This window comes from Sorex araneus, chromosome 4 (assembly GCF_027595985.1).
Source record: "Sorex araneus isolate mSorAra2 chromosome 4, mSorAra2.pri, whole genome shotgun sequence".
NCBI classification, from domain to species: Eukaryota; Metazoa; Chordata; class Mammalia; order Eulipotyphla; family Soricidae; genus Sorex; species Sorex araneus.
In genome coordinates this window covers 39784312-39811073 of record NC_073305.1, presented here as the reverse complement: position 1 = coordinate 39811073, position 26762 = coordinate 39784312, and the positions used below count along the sequence as shown (strand labels likewise).

The 26762-nt window shown below is 40.2% G+C and overlaps 1 protein-coding gene across 1 annotated transcript in view; it reads left to right on the top strand.

The window, feature by feature from the left end:
* ULK4 (unc-51 like kinase 4) overlaps window positions 1-26762 on the top strand; it is a 575532-nt gene that overhangs the window by 91659 nt on the left and 457111 nt on the right. Inside the window, exon 20 of the mRNA XM_004614546.2 lies at window positions 22860-23021. Within this exon, the coding sequence (XP_004614603.2) occupies window positions 22860-23021 (162 nt within the window). The remainder of the gene's footprint in view (window positions 1-22859; window positions 23022-26762) is intronic.

Below are 26762 nucleotides of genomic sequence, written 5' to 3'. Positions count from 1 at the left end.
AGTGATAGCACAGCAGGTAGGGCATTTCCCTCACATGCAGCTGACCTGGGTTCAATCCCCGGCATTCCATACGGTCCCTCAAGCACCGCCAGGAGTAATTCCTGAGTGCAGAGCCAGGAGTAACCCCTGAGCATTGCTGGGTGTGACCCCTCCTCCTCAAATGTAAAAGTAATTTAAAAGACTTTGTGTCTTTAATTTTTAAAACCTAGATTAATGCATAGTAAAGATGGTTAATTCTGTTCATGAGGTTTTAAAATTATCTCTCTCTGTCCATCTTATGTTTTTCATTTAATTATTAATATAACATTCATAATGAATAATGTTAAATATAGTTATTATTGATAATCATTATACAATGATATATTTTTCAATATTTTAGTAGCATGCTTGGTTTCCATGGCCTTAGTATGGATAACAATTTTTATATATTTTCATGATTTAGGAGAATTTTGAATGTCTAATTTATAGAAGTTTTATGTTGTATATTTGCAAAGCAGTTGTATATGTCTGTTGGTCATATAAACTAACATTTTCCCTTAAAACAGAAATATTAAGAAAGGTCATTATACCCCTCCAAAAAGGATTTTTAACTTAGAAAAAGAATTTTATTGTAGTTGTTCTTCGGCATACTTATCTAGTATATTCAGGGTATGGTTAGGGTCTTGTTTCTTCAACAAGTAAAAACTTTTTTGCCATATATAAAACTTTTTCTAGCACCTGGTGGTATTTCTGAACAAAAGTAATATTCTTATGAAATGTATGGTACACACCAACAGGCAAGTGAAGCCTGTGGGTTTGCTTAGGCATGCATTCTCCCTATTCAATGTTTAAAAAATGGTATTTTGGAGAACTATTCTCTCATACTCTGGATGGCAGCTTGCTCTTCTAGGAGTTAATCACTATTCTGATTTTCAGCAATAAACTTTCCTAGATGTTTTTTTCAGCCTGAACTCCCAATGTAACGAGATTGCCACCATGTTCTTTTGGGACTTAATACTCTTGTTTACTTTATGGAAACGCCATTGTTTACAAAGTTGCTCATAATACAGTTACAGGCTTTTTGATATTCCAATACCAGTGCCACGACCTGATTGATCTTCCCTCCATCACTGACCACATTTTCCCAGTCAAACTGCAAGCCTGGCCCTGAGCAGGCACACAATAATTTGTGTTATATTGAAATGCTACAACTATATGGCTAAAGGGATGATCAGAAATACACTAGAAAATGAAAATTTGTGAGAATTGTTACATCTCACCAGAGGGTTGTCAAGTCTTTGAGGATATACTAACTATTCCTCACCAGTTGACCTTCTGTCTTAATGTTTTTTGTTTATTGTTGAGTTTAGTTGGCTTCTGTGTTACTTTCTCATCTAATTTGGTGTGTTTCTACTGGAATTTTTATTTCAATACTGTGGAATTTGAGGTGTCTTGCGGCCTTATCCTAGACGATCTAGAAAGTTTAGGATTTGTAGAACTGGGGTGAGTGCTGAGCGCAGCCATGCAGTTAGACCACTGGTGTGGTGGCAGCAGTGGGGTGTGGCTTCTGCAGGGCGGGGACTCATCCCACCCCCTCCTGAAAATAGGATTTTCAGCCAGGGCAAAGGGGACACCCATTGAGTGTCCTATGAGTTTCAGTTACTCGGCTTGAATCTCCTTCTCCCACTCCAAGAAGACCCCAGAGTTCTCAGCCCAATCCCGGGGTACCTTGGGGTTTATGTGGTTTGGTGAGACTTAATATTTTTGCTCAAAGTTACATTGAGGTTTATGTGAGCTGACTGCATCAACCATCACTTGTTAACGTGACTGGATAGTGTGTGGGTGGAACGCACCTCAGTCTGCATGACTACCTGCATGCAAACATGTGTGAATTAATTTACACTCAGCAGTAGGTCTAGGAATATTCATGAATCTCATTTTAAACTTTCGATAGTTCCAGGCTTACATAATGCCCCAAAGCAGAAAGAGAATATGGGGAATATTGTCTGCCATGGAGGCAGGGGGAGGGTGGGAAAGGGGGGATATACGGGGGATATTGGTGGTGGGGAATGTGCACTGGTGGAGGGATGGGTGTTTGATCATTGTGTGATTGTAACCCAAACATGAAAGCTTGTGACTATCTCACAGTGATTCAATAAAAAATAAATAAATAAAAAAAATATTTCCAGGCTTAGATGTTTTTCAGTTTTGTGAAAGGATGTCTCATAATAGTTTTAATGTACATTTTTTTATGATCACTTTTTCTTGACTTTTTGTTTTTCAATCCTAAAAAGTGATTGTTAAGGACTGGAGAGATAGTCTAGCTATTAGGTTGCCTGACTCATGGCTGACCCAGGTTCAATCCTGGTACTATATATGGTCCCCCGGCACCATCCTCGGTGATCCCAGAGTGCAGAAGTAAACCCTGAGCATCTGGGTGTGGCCCAAATCACCTCAAAAAAGTGATTGCTGAGTCACAAACCATTTATCCTTATTCCTTTGTAGATATCTGTACACCTTATTCTCTGTCCCCACCTCTGTTATTATAAAATGTTTCAATCTTACAAATGGAAATATTTTTTACAGATTTACTATTACTTTTTTATTAGTCTTTTTTTGCCTTTTTATAATATTTGTGTGTGTATACGCACATTTGTGTATACAGCTCTATGAGTGTGTAGTTATACATTTAATATATAAACTGTTAGGGCTGGAGTGATAGCACAGCGGGTAGGGTGTTTGCCTTGCATGCGGCCGACCCGGGTTCAATTCCCAGCATCCCATATGGTCCTCTGAGCACCGCCAGGGGTGATTCCTGAGTGCAGATCCAGGAGTAACCCCTGTGCATTGCCAGGTGTGACCCAAAAAGCAAAAAAAAAAAAAGAAAAAGAAAGAAAAGATATAATGACACTCTCTTCATATGCTGGGGATTATTCAGGCCACCCTGGTGGTTCAGAGGTGGGGATAAGGAGCTCCAGGGCCACTGATGATAGTATTTGGGACCTTCTGGTTGCATCTACTATCAGTGGGGCGGCACCCAGCAATGCTGGGGAGTGCTGTGTGGTGCTGGGGATTGAACTGGGGTTGGCCACATGCTCCTTAACCCCTGTGCTAGCTCTCTACCTGCCAGTTTTATTTTAAAAGTTAATATAATTGGAGGTGGCAGGGAGATAGTTGGAAGAGCACATACAGCGTATGTGCAAGATTGTTGAGTTAGATTATTCTTACACTGCAATGCAAGAATAATCTTACTCATAAGAGCTCATACCTCAGCACTTACCAGGTATGAACCCGATATCCCCCAGAACCAAACTATCAAGTCTATACCTCTGGAATTTGCCTCTTCCTACCCCTAATGCTGCTGAGTGTGAACCCCCATAAACTAATCAGTGATTCTGGCATCTTTTGATGAAAAAATTCATCTTCTCTCCACCACTCAGCAGTGTCAGCATTTTCCTTTCGATGTTTTTATGTCCTTTCTTAGTCTCTGGTTCTCTTGACCTATATATATAATATATACATATACATATGTATATATTAATTTTATTGAATCACTGTGAGATAGTCACAAGCTTTCATGTTTGGGTTACAATCACACAATGATTAAACACCCATCCCTCCACCAGTACATCCCCACCCCCAATATCCCCAGTATACCTCCCTTTCCCACCCTCCCCCTGCTTCCATGGCAGACAATATTCCCCATATTTTCTCTCTACTTTTGGGCATTATGGCTTGCAACACAGACACTGAGAGGTCATCATGTTTGGTCCATTATCTACTTTCGGCACACATCTCCCATCCCGACTGATTCCTCCAGCCATCATTTTCTTAGTGATCCCTTTTCTATTCCATCTGCCTTCTCCCCTCTGCTCATGAAGCAGGCTTCTGGCTATGGGGCAATTCTCTTGGCCTTTGTCTCTACTGTTCTTGGGTGTCAGCCTCATGTGATGTTATTCTATACTCCACAAATGAGTGCAGTCCCTCTATGTCTGTCCCTCTCTTTCTGACTCATTTCACTTAGCATGATACTCTCCATGTCTATCCATTTATAAGCAAGTTTCACGACTTAATCTCTCCTAACAGCTGCATAGTATTCCATTGTGTAGCTGTACCAAAGTTTCTTTAACCAGTCATCTCTTCTAGGGCACTTGGGTTGTTTCCAGACTTTGGCTATTGTGAACAGTGCTGCACTGAACATATAGGTACAGATGTCCTGACCTATATTTTATCTCTGTGTTGCCTTATCTAAATCCATTCTTTACTTTTTGACAATTAAAATGATGTATCTCTACCAATTTGTTTTTAAAATAAATTTCTTAGCTATTTTTGTTCCCTTTCACTTGCATGCAATTTTTAGAATCAGCTCTCAAGTGCTCCTATTGAGATGTTGATTGAGAATACATTTATAAATAAATTTTAGGGAAAAATTTAAATACTGGTAGAAAATGAGGGCATATTGAGAAGGGCAATGAGAAGGCTGACAATAAGAAAATAGAACATTTTTTAAAAAGCACCAAAATAAAACAACTGTTGATTAAGCTTTTGAATAAAGTTAATGCTTTATATTAGCCTAGTTCAAGTTATAAAGGTTTTTAAAAATTCAGTTGCCTCACTCTATAGTAAAGCATGTTGTCCATTCTATTTTTCTTGGTTTAAAAATTAGTGAGGGTCAAGGAGATAGTACAAGGGGTAAAGCACTTTTTTATTATTTTTATTTTTTAAGTTGTTTTCCACCTCAAAAAATAACATTTTCCATAAGGCACTTTCTTTGTATGTGGATAACCCCAGTGCCATCCCTAGCAACAACATATGCACCCCCCCAGCAACACACAGACTCTTGCCAGGGTCTGCAGGATTAGCCCCTGAGCACACTGGGCGTGTCCTCCAAACTAACATGCCCCCCTATTGTAGTAAAGTATAATTTGATCACAAACACAAAATTTACTGTTTTAACCATTAAGTATGCAGTTCTGTGACATTAAGTTGTTCACATTTCTATGCATTTTCTTTGGTTTCTGAGCCTTTGCCTAAGTCATTGAAATTTTTCTACATTCAGAACTTCGTAAGTGCCTCATTGGGAAGAAAGCAGTATAGAAATGTTATTTCTTAAACCTTACACATACATAGACTTTCTTTTTTTATTGTTTTTTTCCTTTTTAAAAAATTTATTATTTTTTTAAATAGTGAATCACCGTGAGGGTACAGTTACAGATTTACATATTTTCATGCTTGTGTTTCAGTCATACAATGCTCGAGTACCCATCCCTCCACCAGTGCCCATTCTCCTCCAATGATCCCAATATCCCTCCCCCCATCCCATCCCCCCCACCCCACCTTGTCTCTGTGGCAGGGCATTCACTTTTTTTTTTTTTAAGTGGTAAAAATTATTCATTTATTTTGTCCACTTTCATGAAGAACTTCCAGGTGTCATACTGTCTAGTGTGCTGTGGAAACAAAGATGAATAAGCTTATAGGAAGAGAATGGTGGAAACATTTCTTCAGTAAAGATAAAAAACCACAATTATATGGAGGGAACTCTAAGTTTTCTTTTTCTTTTTATTTTTTTTAAAAATTTTATCACCATGTGGAAAGTTACAGAGTTCTCAGGTTTATGTCTCAGTTATACCGTATTCAAACACCATCCCTTCACCAGTGCCCATATTCCACCACCAAAATCCCCGGTATACCCCCTGCCCCCCACCCCAACTGTATAACTGATGAATTTCACTTTATTTTCTCTTCACCTTGATTACGTTCCATATTTCAACACAAAACTCACTATTGTTGTGGGAGTTATATCCCCAAACAGATAACCCTAATAAGGAGGCATTTGATAATTAGTTTTCCATTAAAAGATTGTATGTTTTCAGGTTTTAGAAAAGAGTTTGCAAGGCTCTCCCATGTGGGCAGGAAACTCTCGGTAGCTTTTAGAAAAGGTCTCGTTAGCGGCCGTGCGGCTCGGATGTGTCCCAGTCCCGAATCCTGGAGCCGTGTTAGTTGCTGCTTAGTGTCGCCAGGGTTCCATCTGGAGAAGGTGTGCTGGCGGCACCTCCTCCTTCCGGCCCCCCGGTGTTGCTGGCCCCGATTCGGGTCCGGAGCATTGTCCGGGCCGTGTTGCTCACCAGAATGCCTGCCGCTTCTCTGTGGATTGTGGCAGCAAGATGGCGCCGAGGGTGGGTCGAGGGCGTGACTTCCGGCGGCCGGGACCACTTGGAGTTTTGGGCTGGCGCCGCCCCACTCCAGTGCAGGGCATTCACTTTTGTTCTCTCTCTCCTTTGGGGTGTTGTGGTTTGCAATAGAGGTATTGAGTGGCCATCGTGTTCAATCTAGTCTACTTTCAGCACGCATCTCCCATCCCGAGCAGGTCCTCCAACCACAACTTACTTGGTGTTCCCTTCTCTATCTGAGCTGCTCTTACCCCCAGCAACACATAGACTTTCTAGAGGAAAATTTTATTATGAAAAATGTTTTTGTTATGCACAGGAAATTTGGTTTGTCATGGGATATTTATGTTTAGATGAGTAAAGGTTTCCTCAGTCAAATACATTGGGACATGATAAGTTAAATAAGGTTGAACATGTTTTTGTAGTGGTTTGTATTGAATGCTTTGTGAGGAAAGCTTTCAATTATGAATTGACCTGAGGTGATTTTGTATGCCACAATTTTTTTCTTTAAAAATATTTTACATTTATATTTGAACCCTCACATTTTCTCAAGTACCTTAGTTATATTATCAGTGTCTACTGGTTTGTCTTTTTAAAACCTACATATTACTTTTATATCCTTATCATCATCATCATCATCATCACCATCATCATCATCATCATATCATCCAGTTGATCGTCGAATTTCTTGAGTGGTCTCAGTAATGTCTTCATTCATCCTAGCCCTGAAATTTTAGAAGCCTCTCTTTACTCATCCTTTTCAATAGTGCTGCATTGGAGGGTTTTTCAGGGTCAGGAGAATGAGACCCATCATTGTTACTGGTTTTGGCATATGAATACACCATGGGGAGTTTGCAAGGCTCTCCCATGTGGGCAGGAAACTCTCGGTAGCTTGCCAGTTTCTCCCATAGGGAGAAGTAGACTATAAGGTGTCTCACGGCTATGCACTTCCCGGAGCTTGGTTTTATAGTCTCTGGATGCTGGCCGTTGATGGGATTACAGGGTGCTGGGGGCAGTCCCTGGGTGTGACCACCTAGCTGCTGGAAAATGGGGAATCTGGGCAGAAGAGGCCCAGTCCCAATTTGAGCAGGCTTGGAGGTCTCAGCCCCGGGTCCCACATACCTGGGTTCCTCTGCCAGTTCCTTCATGTGTGAGGCTTGTCCAAACATGTGGAGAGGGTTCTTGAGCATGGTTGTGGCTTGGCTCCTGAGGTCTTTGGCCGTGGGAGCTCTGCTCAGGGTGGAGAGAGAAACTAAAGCCCACCCGCTCTGAGGGGTCCCGGGGAAGACAGCCAGGGTCCGGGGCAAGAGATTCTCTGCGTTGCTCTCTTCCGGGAGCTTGGTTTTATAGTCTCTGGATGTTTGCTGTTGGTGGGATTACATGGCGCCCAGGGCAGTCCCTGGGTGTGACCGCCTAGCTACTGGAGAATGGGGAATCTCCTTACAAGGAATATAAGGAATATATTCTTATATTTTACTTATATGTAAAACCACTTAGTTCTTCTTTTCCTTTGCCATTTTGGGGGAGGGGTCAATCAGTGGTGCTCAGGGATTACACCTGGCTCTGTGTTCAGGGATTACTCCTGGTGGGCCTTGGGGGACCATATGAAGTGTCCAGGATTGGTCCTGGGTTGGCTGTATGTAAGGCAAGCACCCTACCTGGTGTACTATTGCCCGGGTCCCTTCAACATAAGTTTTTCACTTATGTTCTGTATAATTCCATCAAGCTTCTTCCATTTTCCTGCAGTATTGCATCTTTATTTTCCCTAGCTGAATCATATTCCATTGTACAAATGTACCACATCTTCTTTATCCAGTCATCTCTTAGTAGCCTCTTCATTTGTTTCCAGAGCTTAGCTGGATACCTTAGAGTGGGATTGTTGGATTATTATTTCTAGCTTCTTTTAGTATCCCCTTGCAGGAGACCCCTACAGTGGGGCTGTCAGGATTGCTTCTGTGAGTGAGGGAGCCCCAGGGTTTGAATATGAGACCAAATATAAGTTTGCCATTCAACTCTCAGTCCCACTGAGCCACCGTCTGGCTCCTACTTTTTCACTCATTCAGGAAGCTCCATAGCTTCTTTACCAAAATGAAGTTTGATTATGGACATGTCCTGGCTCTCACCACTGTTTGGTGTGGTCTGGGTGGTCCCTCTACACGCTACACTGAACTGAAGGCCCGAGCACTGACCAGGCCCACCACGTCAGGCTGACCATTGCTGGAGGTGAATCCCTGGAACCCCAGCGCTACTGGGCGTGATCGTTCTGACCACCCTGACCTCCACAAAAACAGCAGCAGCAGCAACAAAGCAAACCAGTGTAGTAGTATAGAAGAGAAGGTATTCATGTTGCCAAGTCAGTCTTCCAGACCGAACATTTCAGACCCTGTGAGCTGGGAGCCAGAGGATTTGAACTTTAGTTACAGATATACTACTCTTTAGTGGTGTGATAATGGCTGGTTCCTGGGATCCCAGCTGGTAGGGTTTCTTATGAAGAAAGTGCTTCCTGTGCTGGCTGTCACCCATGTGATTCTTATTCAAGTTCCTCATGCGTTTGTCTCTTCCATTGCTTTGACCTTTAAGTTTGTACACAATGACAAGGATCGGTTTTCTCCGTGGGTTTAATACTGTATTGATTTTAGCAATATTTGGCATTGTACTTATAGATGTTTTAAATGTGCATGGGATAGGGAGGCTGAGGAAATTGGTTTTTCTTAGAAGTGTTTATTTATTTTGGATAGTTGTAGCCTGTACTTAGAAGCTAAAAATAGCTCATGGAGCATTTTCATATATTTCGAGAAGATTCATTTATACATTTGTATCTAATCAACCACACCAGGTATTTTTTTATAGCCTGCATAATAGTCTGTATAATTATGGGTTCCAAACTGACACCTGGCGTACATTGTAGTTCAGAATTTGAGATTCTCAAAATCAGCTGTTGATTTGATTACTCATTTCTGAACAATAGTTTATTAGATAACTTTGATGCACCCATTATTTTAAGAGAAATTTTCATTTTTATTATTTGAAAATAATATAGTAGATTGCTATGTATTTAATTAGGAAAGATCAGACCTGAATTTTTAGAAACGTACAAGAGACATTAACTTTTATTTGTATTATCTTTGAAATATGTTTAGGTAAAGTTACCTAAAACAAGTAGAGAAAAAAGGTAGTTATTGCTTTCTGACTAAAGCTAAAATGTACAGTATAATTTATGCTTTTGTTATTGCCATGGTATAAGTCTAATCTTCTACTAAAGATACATGTGTGCTATCAGCATCTGCATTTTATGGGTGAAAGTATGCAACATGGTGTGTGAAATAGAAGTGATGTAAATTTTAAGAAACATCATGATTCCTAATAGTCTTTGTATAACTGTTAGTCAGAGGTAAAAGGGCGTACCAGACATGGAGTTACCTAAATGTTCCTTGAAGTGAGTATTTGAGAATGGCTGAGAAGGCAGTCCTGGACCCTGCATGGGATACATGCTCTTCCAGAGGCTTAGTGGGAGAGGTGGCCCACAGGGGCCTTTCCACTGCAGAGGTGAGTTTTGCATATCCTGTCATCGGGAGGAGTCAGGGTCTGGCTGCTGGATTCAGCATCTAAGCATTGATGAAACAACAGCTGTTGGGGCCAGGAGTGGAGATTAGAGTATGCTTCTTATGTTGTCCAAGGTCTAGGTTTGAATCCTTGGCATTGAAACAAAAAATTCAGGGGTCATTCTTTTCAATAATTTATATTGATTGGTTGGATTTCCATGTAATTTTTTTATTCTTTTGAGTGTTTTATTTCAATTCATGTTTCTTAGTCTTTTTTTTGGGGGGAGGAGGGTGAGGGTTCACACCTGGCACTGCTCAGGGACAACTCCTGGCTCTGTACTCAGGAATTACTCCTGGCAGTGCTCAGGGGACCATATGGGATGCTGGAGATTGAACTTGGGTTGGCCGCATGCAAGGCAAATGTCCTACCTGCTGTGCTATTGCTCTACCCCTCATGTTTCTTAGTCTTAAAAAATTATGTAGCTCTTATGTTCTTTTACCTCTCCCTTTGGTTTTCACTATTTATCTTTTTTAAAGCTTATCTATAGTTAGAAAGAATGATGTGTATATGACCTCAGTTTTGTGCAATTTGACAAGATTTTTTAAAAATTATGCATTGTGTCTATACTTAGGGGAAGATAGCGAATTCTGCCATTATTGGGTAGTGTGGTTATTTTATGCCTTGGGTCAATATTGTTGATCTCAGATATCTATGTATGTATACACACACAAACACACATACATATATTCTATATCTATACTGGCATTTTTGTTTATTTTATTAGATACTGAGATGTGTATTTAAATTGCCATCTCTGGTATTTGGTAGTGTGACATTTTGTCATATTTTGTTTTTAAGAATTTTGACTACTATATATGTGTGTGTATATATATACATATATATATGTATATATATATGTATATAGTGTAAGCTCTTCAATGCCATTGAGGAAGCTGAGCCCAACCAGAGAGCTGGAGATGCCAGTGGGTCTGTGGCCATTGGGCTTCCAGGGAGACTGCATGGGGTCTCTGCCTTTTGGGAAGGAACTGAACTGTAGGAGAGACTCCCTTTCCCAGAGATGCCAGTGACCTGCGACTCTCCCTGCCAGTGCAGGAAAGCAGTGGATAGCTTGAAGCAGCTCAGAACTACATCTTTGCTCTCATAGAATGCTGGGAGTAATGGAAAAAATGAAGGCATTCACCACATAAATAAAACTTTATAAGATTCTCAACCACATCAGTTCTTTCTAACTGCCTGAAGAAGACTTTAGAGACCACAAACCTTCCAATGTCAAATGATGTAAAAAAAATAGCAAGAACAGAGAATCTATAAGCTTGTGGAGTGTCTGATATTCTTCAAGTTCTGTTTGAAAGAACTCATTCAAGTAGAAATGAAGAGCTACATAATATAGTAGTGAGTGTCAGCAGCAGAATGGAAGAACCTGAAAATTGACTCAAGGATCAAAGATATGGAACACAACTCCATCAATAAAGAAGAGATAGTAGACAAGAAGTTGATAAAAATGAAGATGATTTAAGGTATATAAATTGCAATATCAGGAAGAACAACCTTAGAACCAAAGGAATTACAGAAGGAGAGGAAAGAGGGTAAGGGGAGGAGTGGCTAGTTGAAGAAGTAGACGAAGATGGTGTTCTTATCCAGGAAGTCCTGAGAGGGTCCATTACAGTAAGTCTGAACAGAACACCTAGACACAGTGTCATCAAATGAACAGAACCAAAGTCACAGATAGACTCCTTAAAGCAGATAAAGGGCTCACATACCAGGAAAAGGACATTAGATTCACAATCAGATTATTCAAATGAAAGTCTACAAGCAAGAATAGAATAGATGGTATATTTGACGTATGAAAAGAAACCTCCAGCCAGGACTTCTATACTTGGAAAGGTTTTTACTCAGATTTGAAGGAATAAGAAAAATACTTCAGGCAACAGTTGAAGGCATTTGTTGCATCCAAACTACCTCCTCTAGGGATGCTGAATGACTAGAAAATAACAAAAAGTGAAAAGGCAAAAGCAAACATCATCATCATAGATAAATGGTAACATTAATTCACATTATAGCTATAATGTCTAGAAATAAATGTCAATGGACTGAACTCTCCAATCAAAAGGTACAAAGTAGCTAGATGGCTTAAGAACCAAATTCGGAATTTCTTTAGCTTATAAGAGATATACTTAAACTCTCGTGACAGCCACAGACTCAGATAGTAAGGTTAGGAAAGCAATAATACAGGTTAATGATAAATTTTAAACACAAAGACAAGGTATGATCCTTGTATCAGACCAAATAATACTCAAGCTAAAGAAAGTAACGAGATAGGACTGGACATTACTGGTTAAGGGGTCTATAGTCAAGAGAATTTAACCCTTAACAACATATGTATGCACCACACAAAAGAGCAGCAAAACTTATAAAGCAACTGCTAAAAGGCATGAGATATAGCAACGGCAATACAGTAATAGTGGGAGAACCGAACAACCCAGTTTTATCATGGAGCAGATCACCAGACACAAGGGAACAAAAGTCATTAATTAAAAGAGGAACTAAAAGAACTGGAATTAATAGACATATATAGGTCTCCCTGCACTGGCCACACCTCCTAAAAACTGATTACACATTTTTTTGAAAATTTAAAGCATATTTATTGAAACACCATGAGAGCAGTTACAAAGTTCTCGGTTTAAGTCTCAGTCATACAATGATGAAACACCCAAGCCTTCACCAGTGCACATTTTGCACCACCCAAAACTCCAGTAACACCCCCCCCCCAATCCCACACCTTAACCCTACCTTGTGGCAGACGATTTCCACGTTACTCTCTTTCTACTTTGATTACATTCAATATTTCGACACCAAACCCACCATTATTATTTGGGATTTTACCCCAACACTCAGATCTGCCGAGAAGGCAACATTAGACAATTTGTTTTCTATTGCTGGTTATGAAGTGCATATGATGATGTATGATTTTGGAATTCTGAAGTTTTAATAATCAAATCTGGAGGGATTTCTGCCAAAAGCCGCTGTATTCTGAGCTTTGTTTCTGAGTCTCTGGGATCATGGCCAATAAGCAGCTCGATCAGCAGCCCGAAGGCTTGTTTGTGGGCGGGAACTTGGGATCTCATTGGGGGGGAGTGGGCGGGGAAAGGGCTGGCTCCACCCCCTCCCATGAGGCCCCACATTCCTCATTACTGTGGGCCCCTCCCTGGCTGTCCCTAGGCCTCTGGAAGATGGCGGCGGCAATGGAGCCACCAGGGGAAACAGGCCAAGGCACGAAACCCATTCCCACCTGGGTGGTCCGGCGCCGGAAACCTAATGCGTAGTCCGGACACATTTCTACCAAAAGCCACATGTTTGATATTCAGCAATATAATGGTTGATCACCCATCCTTCCATCAGTGCAAACCTTCCACCACCAATATCCCCATTGTCCCCTCCTTTTCCATTTCAGTCCTTACCCTGCCTCTACGGCAGACAATTGTTCAGATACTCTTTCTATACTTTTGGGCATTATATTTTGCTTGGATATTCCCATCACTATTCAAGCCTGCCTTCTAGGGGCAGATGCTGGAGCATCTATTTTCCATTTCTCACTATATATATATATATATACATATATATATATATATATATCAGGAAAGGTCACGCGGCTGTGTAAGAGGCCATGCGGTTCAGAGAAATAGTCCTGGTCCCCACATGCTGGAGCCAGGCTTATAGAAGCTCATGGCTGCTGGGATTCCATCTGGAGAAGGTGGGGGGACTGCACCTGCTCCATCTGGGGCACTCCGGTGATTATTGGCTCAGTTTGGGGCCCGGAGCGTTCTCTGGCGTTGTGGTGCCCGCCTGTCAGGATTTTTCACTGCTGAGTGTGGCAAGATTGATTACACATTTTTAACCAGTGCATATAGAACATTCTCTAGGATAAGCCATGTGTTGGGAATAATTTGAGCATCCACAAGTCATGAAAATAGAAATAATGTCTAGTATCTTTTCAGACCAAAATAACATAAATCTAGAAAATGGTTCAAAGGGTAAATGTTCAAGGAATGGAGCTTTTGAAAGAGTTAACAAGATTGCCAAACCCTTAGCTAGACTCAAAAGGAAACAAAGAGAGAAAACCTAAATAAGTAAGATCAGAGATGAAAGGGGAGAAATTACAACAGAAACATCAGAAGTACAAAAGATCATAAGAGGCTCTGAACAATTTTGAACAACTTTATACCATTAAGCTGGAGAACCTGGAAGAAATGAAGCATTTTCAGAATGATGGAACTGCCAGAGAGTGAATGAGGAACAAGTAGAAAAACTGAACAGACTAATCATGAGCAAGCAAATTGAAATAGTGATTAAAAATCTTTCCAGGAACAAAAGCCCAGAGTGAGATGGGCCCAATTGTGAGTTCTATCAAAACTTCAAAGAAGGCATATTATTTATACTCTGCAAGCTCTTTCAATATATTGGGGAAAAAAGGGAATCTTTCCTAATAGCTGCTATGAAGCCAACATGATCATAACACCAATATCAGCCAGATATCTTTTTGTAAAGTAATATTTTGGAATATTTCAGATGCCTTGCATGTATCTGTGGTGGTGGCCATCCTAGTTCAAATCCCCAGCACCACATTTGGTCCTCTAAGCACTGCCAGGGGTCAGTGCTGAGACCAGATCCGGGAATAGCCTTGAGCACCACTTTGTGTAACCCAACTCTTCCCCTTCTCAAAGAATAGTTCAAACTTATACCCTGATGTAAAGATCCTTACTGTGGGGGCAGACCTCCTGGTTCTATAGTAAGGATCTTTACATGAGGTTATGGTGGGTAAATGATCACTGTATGACTGAAATGCAAACATGAAAGTTCATAAGTTTGTAACTATACCTCACGGTGATTCACTAATAAATAATTAAAAAAAAGATCTTTAACAAAATCTAAGTGAGCCAAATCCAACAATGTATCAAAAGAGCCCTGATTAATTGATATTCATCCCAGGAATGCAAATGTAGTTTAATATACACACTGTCACTGTCACTGTCATCCCGTTGCTCATCGATTTGTTCGAGCGGCACCAGTAACGTCTCTCATTCAGAGACTAATTGTTAATGTTTTTGGCATATCCAATATGCACGGGTAGCTTCCCAGGCTCTGCCACGCGGGTTTGATACTCTCGGTAGCTTGCCGGGCTCTCCGAGAGGGGCAGAGGAATCAAACTTGGGTCAGCCACGTGAAAGGCGAATGCCCAACCGCTGTAGATTCAACATCTAATCCATGTTGAATGGATGCCGAGAAATTTTTTAACAAGATTCAACATCCATTTATATAACCTTAAGATTGTAATGGTCATATGTACAAATCCACAGCCAAGATTATATTCAGTGGTGAAAATTGAAAACCTTCCCTCTCAGATCAGGTACAAGGCAAGGATGTCTACTCTCTACACTACTATTCAATGTAGGTTTTTTTAAATACTCTTCTGTTAATTTCATTATAGTTTACATTAACATGATTACAATAATATCAAGAGTTATCCCCCACCTTGCCCCCTCCACCCACATATTTAAAACATTTCTTATTAAGGCACTGTGATCTATGAAGCTCTTTATAGTTGAGTTTCAGGCATACAGTGTTCCAACACCAATCCCATCACCAGTGTCAGCTTTCCTCCACCAGTGTCCCCAGGGCCCCTCCCACTTCCCAGGCTGTCTCCTTGACAGGCACATTCTATTTTTGAGGAATACCCATTTTGTTTTCCCAAAAGGCCGGACCAGTCAGCATTCCCACCGACAATGAATGCATGCGTGCATCCATGCCAGCACTGGTTGTTCTTGTTCTTTTTGATTTGTGCTAGTCACTGTAGCTTGAAATGATATTTTATTATTGTTTTAATTTGCATATCCCTGATGATTAGTTGATGTAGAGTAATGTGCCGTTTGGCCATTTGTACTTCTTCTTTGAGGAAGTTCCATTATTAGTAAATGTAGTTTTAAAAATCCTCACCACAGCTGTCAGACAAGAAAAGGAAATAAAAGGAATTCAAATTGGAAAAGATGTTAAACTGACATCATTCACAGAAGACTTGATATTACGTAGAAAACTCAGAAGGCTCCACTAAGAAGTTCTTCAAATCAATAATCCAATGTGGCAAAATAGTAGGCAAAAATATTCCCGTACAAAAATTTATTGCATTTCTATATGCAAACAATGAACTAGAAAACAGCACTGTAGAATTGTCGTCTGTTGTTCATCGATTTGCTCGAGAAGGCACCAGTAATGTCTCCATTGTGAGACTTGTTGTTACACAACGTTTTGGCATATCTAATACGCCACGGGTAGCTTGCTAGGCTCTGCCATGTGGGCGGGATACTCTCGGTAGCTTGCCGGACTCTCTGAGAGGGACGGAGGAATCAAACCCAGGTCAGCTGTGTGCAAGGCAAACAAACTCCCTACTTGATGTGCTATCGCTTCAGTCCTATTGTTCTTAATTAATTGTTTTAAAATATTACTATCATTGAACTAGAAAAAAAAAGAAATAAAAAACACAACTTCACTTAAAATAGCATCCAAATAACTCAACAAAAGAAAAAGTATAAAAAACTGGAAGACTTCCCTGAAAGAACATAGAGATGATCAATAAACATGAAAAGATGTTTATCAGTCATCTAGAAAATGCAAGTAAAAGTAATAGTGAGCCATCTTTGAGGATGGTTCTCATCAGAAAATCTGGGAAAAAACTGTTGACTAGGTGGTGATGAAACAACTTTTTCACTGTTGATGAGAATGTCATTTGGTTCCACCCCTATGGAAAAAGTATGGAAACTTCTTGAAAAAGTAAGAATAGAACTTTAATATGACTCAGTGATTCCACTCTTAGCATTAACCCAAATACATGAAAACCATTAATTTGAATAGGTATAGACACACCACACACCTTTATTTCATTGTAGCACTAAGTACAATAGGCAGGATATATAAATAACCCAAATGTTCAATGGCAGATGATTGGGTAAGAAGTTGTGGCATACATACACAATGAAATATTAAACAGCTCTATGGGAGAATGAAATTTTGTAGCTTATTGCAACTTGAACAGAACTGGAGGACCTCATGTTAAGTGAAAAGAATAAAGAGAAACTACTGGATAATTGTATTTTATTTAATTTTTTAAATTTTAAACTGAGTCATAGTGGTATACACAATTACAAAGTTGTTTACAATTGGGTTTCAGTCATACAGTGTTCCAACACCTCTCCCTTCCCCAGTGTACATTTCCCACCAACAATGGTCTCTGTTCTCCCCCTGTCCCTGCTAGCCTCTATGGCAGGCACTTTTCTTCTGTCTGTCTGTCTGTCTGTCTGTCTGTCTGTCTCTCTGTCTCTCTGTCTCTCTCTGTCACTGTCTCTTTCTTTCTGTCTCTCCTCTCTCGCTCTTTCCTCTTGGGCCTTATAGTTTGCAATACATATAATGAAAGGTTATCAGGCATATCACTTTAACCTGCTTTCAACACTCAGTTAATACTGAATGATTTTACTTATCTGTGATATATATAGAACCAAACCAAGGGAATAGACAGTATTAAATAATGACAGACCCTTGATCTTTGATTGCAGAACTAAGATTACCAATCAGTGTGAGGAGAGGGGAGAGATGAGTAGTGGTGGAGACGGTGGAGGCAGTAATCGCAGTTAATTGCAGGTAGAATAATCATGGCTCTTTTAAAGGAGATACTCAGAAATCAAGTGAGCACCTACCTACTTGCGCTGTCCCACTGGCTTCTGCTTCCTGCCTGCACCCATAGCACCCCCCATCAGTGGGGAAGGAGATGAGGGGTTTCTTCTTGCTGATGTCCTTTCTATTTGGTTGTAGTTACTGAGAACTCTAGCTTTATTGGGTGGAGGAGGAGAGTCTTCATTTCTCTTACCTCTTGTCTCACTTGTTCGCATTTTCTTTGCCTTGGGGAAGGGGTTAACAAGCAATGCCCAGAGGGACCTGTGTCCATTTCCAGAAATCATTGCCCTATCTGTGCTTTCTCTTGGGCTTCTATTTTGATGGTTCAGATTTAGCATTACAGTATTTCTAGGGCCTGGAATTGCTTCGGGTCACCAGGGCTACATTTGTTGGTGCTCACTTAGAGGGCCATGTGGTGCTGGGGCTGGAACTCAGTACCTGCCATGTGCAAGGCTGCCCAATGAGCTACTATCCCTGTCCTATTTTCAGGATTATATGAGTTACTAAAGCAATAAATCCTTTAAAATAAACTTTAGGTATCTTGGAAACTTTAGAAGAAAGATCCGTGTTTTATAAATCTATACAGTGAAAATACTTTAAAGGTTAATTCTGACACTCCTTTTAGAAAAGTAAATAGGAGACTAAAATAATTTTGGCAGCAAAACTGACATTTTAAAGTAACCCCTGCCCTATAATATATTGGATCTGCTTAATGACACAAGAGTTTAGGTCATCATTAATAAGCCCAGCTATTTTTCTAATCACCATAGCTTTTATTTTTGTGTTCTGATAAATTAGGTTTTTGACTGAAATCACAGGTTTTAGTTCAATACACTTATTTCTTCTAAAGAGTTAATTAAGCTGAAAATAGTGGCACTCATTTTGTTTGTATTGGGTTCCACCAGGAATCTCAGAGGGACCATGACAGTTCATTTCAGGTAAGAGCAAGTTGAATTGGCTTGACAGTCTTTCTAAAATTATAGAAAACTGGGCTGACACATGGCCTCTCTCCAATCTGGGTGCTTAAAATAGTTACATTTTCTTGTACTATGAATTAGTCTTCTAGAAATTAAAGGACAATTGTGAAGGTATTTGAAAGGGCTCCCTCTTCCCCGGCTCCCCTTAACATTCAGGGGAAACATTTTAGAGCCTAAAGAAAGATAAGACATTAGAACAGAAATGTATGTGTATGTGTTGAGAGCTAAGGAGGAGAACATATCTCATACCAGTGGGCAAATAAGCTTCCTTATGTTGAACTCTTAGGGAATATGAATAGTACGTTCAGGGGTTGTGCTTAACCAGGTAGCACTTCATGATGGTGTATAGATGAGAGGGAACATCTGTCAGGGTAGGTCCGGGCACATGGGAAATGGGGCATATCTGAGTATGCCCAGTTCTTTTTATATTTTCTAACTAGTTGGAGCATTTGATTTCCCCTGGGGTAGAGTGAATAAAGAACAGAGATAAAGAATATTATCTATGGACATATTTTTTTTCCAAAACTCTACTTTTCTGAGGTAATATACCCATTCTACTTAATGTTCACTCATGCAAGAATAATGTGCCTTTGTACATTTTGCCTTTAACATGTCTGTGAACTTATATAAACACACATACATATTTACATATATGTACAGGGAGATATTTTTTCTGAAAGCCAATATTTGGATCTGGTTTTTGAAAAATGTAATTTGCCATTTATATGCAGTATTTATATTTACAGTATTTATATCTAGTGTGATTATTGAATTTACTGGATCTGCCATCTTGCAATTTACATTTTATTTGTCTTTTTTGCATTTTTTCTATTTCCTTCCTTATTTTGAGTTAATTGACTCCCTCCACCCCAAACCCTTTTCCTTTGTTGTTGTCATTGTTGAATTTCCAGGGGTACGTATGTGTTACAGTGCTCTCCAGCTTCAGGTTACTACACTTGGATTCATATGCAGTACATAAAAACCTTACATCAGAACTTTCTTCTACAGGTGTATGAAAGTTCACATATAAAATAAAAGAACTTGTACAAGAAACATAAACCTATTCTACTTATTCTATTATTATTGAAATTCTATTTATTTATTTATTCTATTTATTATTATTGAAATCTGACATCTAATATGTCTTTTTCAGTTTTATTAGGTATAATTGACATTAATTTTTAAAATAAAGTATATAAATTATTGATTTACTGTATCTATACATTGTATAGATACAGTAAATCAATTTTGTCTACATTTTTAGCATACTTCAGTACCCTATAGTATTATAGGGTATCTATATATAGTGTTATCTATAGTCACAATGTGTTACAATGTGTTACATTAGTTACTCAGACTTTATTCATCTTACTGCTGAATGAAAATAGTTGTAATTTCCATCTCAACTATTTTCCTCACTCTTACCTATGTTTTTCATTGTGTTTGTTCTTACTATTTTATATATACTGATTTTTTTCAAGATTATATATGTTTGGGGGATACAATTTCACACCTCTTCAAAATGTATGTTACATTAGTTACTCAGACTTTATTCATCTTACTGCTGAATGAAAATAGTTGTAATTTCCATCTCAATTATTTTCTTCACTCTTACCTATGTTTTTCATTGTGTTTGTTCTTACTATTTTATATATACTGATTTTTTTCAAGATTATGTATGTTTGGGGGATACAATTTCACTCCTCTTCAAAATGTATGTTACCAGAACACACTTAGGGCCAGAGTACCAATATTCTTCCATCACAGTTCATTGACTCCCAGCTCCCAACTCTGTCCTCTGCTAACCCATCCCTTCAGTTCTGCCATCAGTGTCCAGGTGTTTGATTTATTTGTTTTGGACTTTTTAAACAGTATTCAGGGGGCCCAGAGACCACTCTTGGTGATGTTCTGCCACTGGGTCACATGGTCTAATACTGGGGTCATATGATGAGATGCTGCTTGGTCCTAGTAATGCTGGGTCACTAGGGCCACTCTGTTGGTGTGAGGGTGGGAGGGGATACTGGGGAGATGCATATGGTACTGAGTATTAAACACTGATTTTTTGGTTCCTGAGTTATCTCCCCAGCCCCCAGTGGGAGCTACAACATGGATGAAACTGGAAGATTTCATGTTCAATGAAGTAAACCAGAAGAAAAGGACAAATACAGGATAATCTCACTTGCATGTTGTGTATAGAAGAACTGGACAAGGGAATGCAATGTCTGAAATGGGGGATGCCTAGATCGTCCTTGGCCCTAGAGTATAGGCAGGAGAGAAGAGCAGAGAAGGGAAGAAATTGGGGGTGACAAATGTATGATAATCTAATCTTTGATAAGGGAGCTAGAGATGTGAAGTGGAGTAAGGAAAGCCTCTTTAACAAATGTTGCTGGCACAACTGGACAACCACATGCAAAAGAATGGGCTTAGAGCTTGACCTGACACCATGCACAAAAGTCAGATCAAAACGGATTAAAGACCTCAGCATCAGACCACAAACCATAAGGTACATTGAAGACAAGGTCGGCAAAACCCTCCACGATATTGAAGATAAAGGTATCTTCAAAGATGACATGCAACTGGCCAACCAAGTGGAAACAGAGATAAACAAATGGGACTACATTAAACTAAAAAGCTTCTGCACTGCAAAAGATACAGTGACCAGAATACAAAGACAATCTACAGAATGGGAAAGGATATTCACCCATCAGATAAGGGGTTGATATCAAGGGTATATAAGGCACTGGTTGAACTCTACAAGAAGAAAACATCCAACCCCATCAGAAAATGGGGTGAAGAAATGAACAGAAACTTTCCCAAGGAAGAGATACGAATGGCCAAAAGGCACATGAAAAAGTGCTCTGTGTTACTCATCATCAGGGAGATGCAGATCAGAACAACCATGAGATACCACCTCACACCACAGAGACTAGCACACATCCAAAAGAACAAAAGCAACCGCTGTTGGAGACGATGTGGTGAGAAAGGGACCCTTCTACACTGCTGGTGGGAATGCCCTCTGGTTTAGCCCTTTTGGAAAACAATATGGACGATTCTCAAAAAATTAGAAATTGAGCTCCCATTTGACCCAGCAATACCACTGCTGGGAATATATCCCAGAGAAACAAAAAAGTACAGTCGAACTGACATCTGCACTTCATTGCAGCACTATTTACAATAGGCAGAATCTGGAAAAAACCCGAGTGCCCTAGAACAGATGACTGATTGAAGAAACTTTGCTACATCTATACAATGGAATACTATGCAGCTGTTAGAAAAAATGAAGTCATGACCTTTGCATATAAATGGATCAACATGGAAAGTATCATGCTAAGTGAAATGAGTCAGAGAGAGAGAGACAGACATAGAAAGATTCCACTCATCTGTGGAATATAAAATAATAGAGTAGGAGACTAACACCCAAAAATAGTAGAAATAAGTACCAGGAGGTTGACTCCATGGCTTGGAAGCTGGCCTCACATTCTGGGGAAAAGGCAGCTCAGATAGAGAAGGGAACACCAAGTAAAATGTGGCTGGAGGCCACTCGGGGAAAGGGTGATGCGTGCTGAAAGTAGACTAGAGACTGAACACAATGGCCACTCAACACCCCTATTGCAAACCACAATACCCAATTGGAGAGAGAGAACAAAAGGGAATACCCTGCCACAGAGGCAGGGTGGGGTGGGGGGAGACGGGACTGGGGAGGGTGGGAGGGTTTATATATAAACCCAATATACTGGGTTTATTGGTGGTGGAGAATGGGCACTGGTGAAGGGATGGGTTATAGAACATTGTATGAGGGAAACATGAGCACAAAAATGTATAAATCTGTAACTGTACCCTTATGGTGATTCACTAATTTAAAAATAAATAAAAAAAAAAGAAATTGGGGGTGAACAAGAGACAGGTGGGAAGCTACAAGGAGCAGGGATCAAGGGGATCCAAGTACATGGCTGATGTAGAGGAGTGATACAGCTAAATATCCAAAGACAGAGCCAACAACACTGGAAACGAGATCCAAACTTCAACACCAAACTTAAAAATGTGCCTGTCAAGGTGGCAGATTGGGGAGGGGGTTCAGGGATGGGAGTGGGAGGGATCCTGGACACCCTGGTGGAGGGAAGAAAACACTGGGTGGTGGGATTGGTGCTGGAATATAGTATGTCGAAAACCCAAACAAGAATACCTTTGTAATCATGACATCTTAACAAAACAAAAAATTAAAGTATATGGACAGTTATGCCAGGTTTAGTGCTCAGTCAAATAAATTTTTATTTTAGTTTCATGATATCCTAAAAGGATGAGCGTGTCTCCTAAAATACTTAACACTTCCAGGGGAAGAGGGTGCCTTCTGAGCTTTGGTGCTTATTTGCAATAACTAGAAAATGATTTATATTTTCTCAAACTAAGTAGTAACCTTTTTAATCTTCTCCTTGTTCTCTGCTCTCTCCTCTAGGAAGAACGTGTTGTGAATCATATGGCAGCAAAGATTGTTGAAAATGTCTGCACAACTTCTTCCCCTCAGGCCCAGGGCTTTATTACAGGAGAAATTGGACCTGTTTTATGGTACCTATTCAGACATTCTTCTGTTGACTCTCTAAGGATAACAGCAATTTCGGTAAGATGGAGCATCTTTTGGGGAATATGTCTGGGTTTGTTTTCAACACTAAGTTAGAAGAAGTCTGTGAGAAACATTTAATTGGATGGGCAGGAAATGTCAGCCTCAAAGTCATAATTGATGAGAACAGCAACTTGATTTTCTTCTACAGCAGAATTTTAAAAACTGGGCCGGAAAACCTTGAAACTGGCAAGTCATCCTTTGTTTATGAAGTTTTGCATAATTTACGGAACTCTTTGGAGGGGGTTGGAGAGATAGTCTAGGGTTAAAGTGCTCACTTTTCATGGGGTCTGCTGGTGTGGCCCCAAAACAAAAACATTCCATGGAGGGATACAAGCAAACAGACAGTGCCTGGGTATAAAGTCTGGTTTGGCTTATTTTTTGTGTCCCCCTTACCTTTCCTATTGGTTTTCTCTTCCAGATTTTATGATCAGGGGGTTTATTATGTGGTTCAAATGAATTCATTTTAATGTTCAGGCATCTGTGGTTTTGTAGTTTTTGTATTTTTATTGGTTGTCACTACTTTGCTCACATGGTTATAATGACTTTCGGTGTAAAGGATAATTATGTATGAAGATGTGTTAACATTTGTATCAATTTAATAGTCTATTGAACAAATATAATGCTTTCTCATCTGATTTATTTAAATAATCTGTTTGATCACCATCATCTGAAGTCAGCAATCTGCAGCAACCTCAGTATACTCCTCTAGTCTGTTCATTCTTGTCTGCAGTTTCATCTTATCCTTACTCTCCTTCTTTGAGTCCCCAATTCCACATTTCCTGCCAGTATCCTCAGTAAATGACCTTCCCCTCTACCACTACATGTCCCCCAGAAAAATAAAGACATCCAAAGGGAATCATCCCAATGTAGGTCTTCCATATTTATCTCTTACATCTCATCTTAGTTCTTGTTACTATGGATGAATTGTACCTTCTGTCAGAGGCAGACCAGATCTCTATATTTTTCCAGTTCAAAGGCTATAGTGCAACCAACCCATTCACTCTGCTCCTTTCTTGGGAATTTTACTTATATGGCTATTTTTCTTTTTCCTAAATCTTTGACCTCACCTAAATCTTTATATTCTCTTAACTTGCATTTGGGGTATTTTGCACTCTCTTTCTCTCAAACACATATGAATACATCATTATCTCAAGCTATGCAGTCCTTCATCCCAGCTGTACTTTTTTAAAGTCAAAGAGCCGAAGACTTGGGCTCCTGTCTTATTTGCTTCCTCCTCAGCTCAGTCTAGTATAATTCTCCCATCCAAGTACTGACCAGGCCCGGCCCTTCTTAGCTTCCGAGATCAGACAAGATTGGGTGTGTTCAGGGTGGTATGGCTGTAGACAAATATCATTCTCAAAGTGCCTCTGCAGCTGCTCTCATAATTAAATCTCTCATGACTTTCATGTTTTTAAGTGCTGGTGGGTATTTCTGGCTACCGCTCAGCTCTTTCTTTTGCTTATATAATTTTGAAGGTCAAGGGTTGGAGCTTCTGCTCACTAAGAATCATTAAGCAAAGGCTATAGCGCAGCCAACTCATTCACACACCTATGCTTCAGGAGCCCCATGAGTCAAAAATGTAGAGATGACTTTGTGGAGAAATGATTAGAAAGGCTTATGCCCTACACCAGTGAACATCTTCAAGCCATCTTTCATTTTCTTTTTTAGGGCAGGAGCCACACTTGGTGATGCTCAGGATTTACTCCTGGCTCTCAGCATCTCCTGATGATGCTCAGAGGACCATATGGGATGTCGAGGGTTGTACCTGGTTCAGGGGTGTGCATGGCAAGGCCCTTACCGACTGTACTGTTGCTTCAGTCACTCAAGGCATCTTTATTTTTTTAATTAAAGTATTTTAAATTAAAATTTATTTTTATTGGATTTAAAAAAATTGAATCACAGTGAGATACACAGTTACAAAGTTGTCATGATTAGGTTTCAGTCATCGAATGTTCCAATACCCGTCCCTTCACCAGTGCACATTTCCCCCCACCAATGTCCCCAGTTTCCCTCTCGCGCCTCCACCATCCAGGCATCTTTGAATTGCAATCTTAGGCATGGATTTTAGTCCTAGTCATTAGAAAAATTTTTGTTCACTTGGTATTATGAATTTCATCTTTATACTCATCAAGTTTTCTTGTCAATTTTTTTCTACTTGTTCCAACCAAAGTCTTTATTATTAAAAGTCATTTTAAAAGTTTTTTTTTTGTCATGCCCAGCAGTGCTCAGGGGTTACTCCTGGCTTTGTGCCACAGGGATTATTTCTAGTGGTGCTTGGTTCACCATATGCAGTGCCAGAAATCTGGTGGGAGTCCACTGCACGAAAGGCTAGCACCTTACTTCCTATGCTCTCTCTCCAGACCTCCTGTATTATCTCTCTGGACCTCCTGTATTATGTCTCAGACTTGCGTGATCTCTCCAGCTCCTATTTGTTGTTGTCATTGTTTTGGGGTCATTCAGTTGTGCCCAGGGCTCAGTCCTGGTTCTGTGCTCAGGGATCACTCCTGGCAGTGCTTGGGTGAACATATATAGTGCCAGGGAGAAACCTGGGTCAAATTTGTTTAAAGCAAGCCCCTTATTCACATTATCTTAACTCTCCAGTCCCTGGACACAATTTTTAAAATTTTAATTAAAATTTTTGTTGAAATAAGCATCCACTTTTCAGAGGACACATTTAATCCCTGATAGATGTATGTTTGTCAAGGGGTAAATCAGGAGAGAGGAGATGATGATGAGGTGATGGGGTTTATCACAAAAAACTTTCTGTGTACCATGAAAATAGCTCAAGTAGTAGAACATATGCCTTGCCTTAAGTAGTAGAACATGTGCTTGGCCTTAAGTTTAATCCCCAGCAACGCGTGAATCTCCCCATCCAACACCAGTGGATGTGATCCTAAAGTGTTTCCCACCAACGCTCCTCACCCTGTACCTAAAACTTTTTGTTAGGGGATTTTTTTCCGGAGCACACCTAGCAGTGCTCAGAAGTGATGCCTGAGTAGAACCAGAGTTGGCCACATGCGGGGCAAGCATCTCAGCTCCTGTACTGTATCTGGCCTTTCCACCAGAGCCTTGTACCTTCTAGCCCTTTCTTCACCAGTTTGTATCTGCATATATTTATATAGTATACACACATACATGGGGCTGGAGCGATAGCACAGCGGTTGGGCGTTCGCCTTTCATGCGGCCGACCTGAGTTCAATTCCTCCGCCCCTCTCGGAGAGCCCGGCGAGCTACCGAGAGTATCGAGCCCGAGCGGAAGAGCCTGGCAAGCTACCCGTGCGTAATGGATATGCCAAAAATGGTAACAATAAGTCTCTCAATGAGAGACGTTACTGGTGCCTGCTCGAACAAATCGATGAGCAACGGGATGACAGTGACAGTGACAGTGACACACATACATGGGCTGGACGATAGCACATATGGTAGGGCATTTGCCTTGCACACGGCCGACCCAGGTTCTATTCCTCTGTCCCTCTTGGAGAGCCTGGCAAGCTACTGAGAGTATCTCGCCTGTATGGCAGAGCCTGGCAAGCTACCCGTGGCGTATTCGATATGCCAAAAACATTAACAACAAGTCTCACATGGAGATGTTACTTGTCCCCACTCGAGGAAATCGATGAGTAACAGGATGACAGTGATACAGTGATACAGTGATACACACACATGTTTATATATATGTGTGTGTTTATTTCAGTTTGTTTGTTTTTGGGCTACTTCTGGTGGTTCTCAGAGCTTACT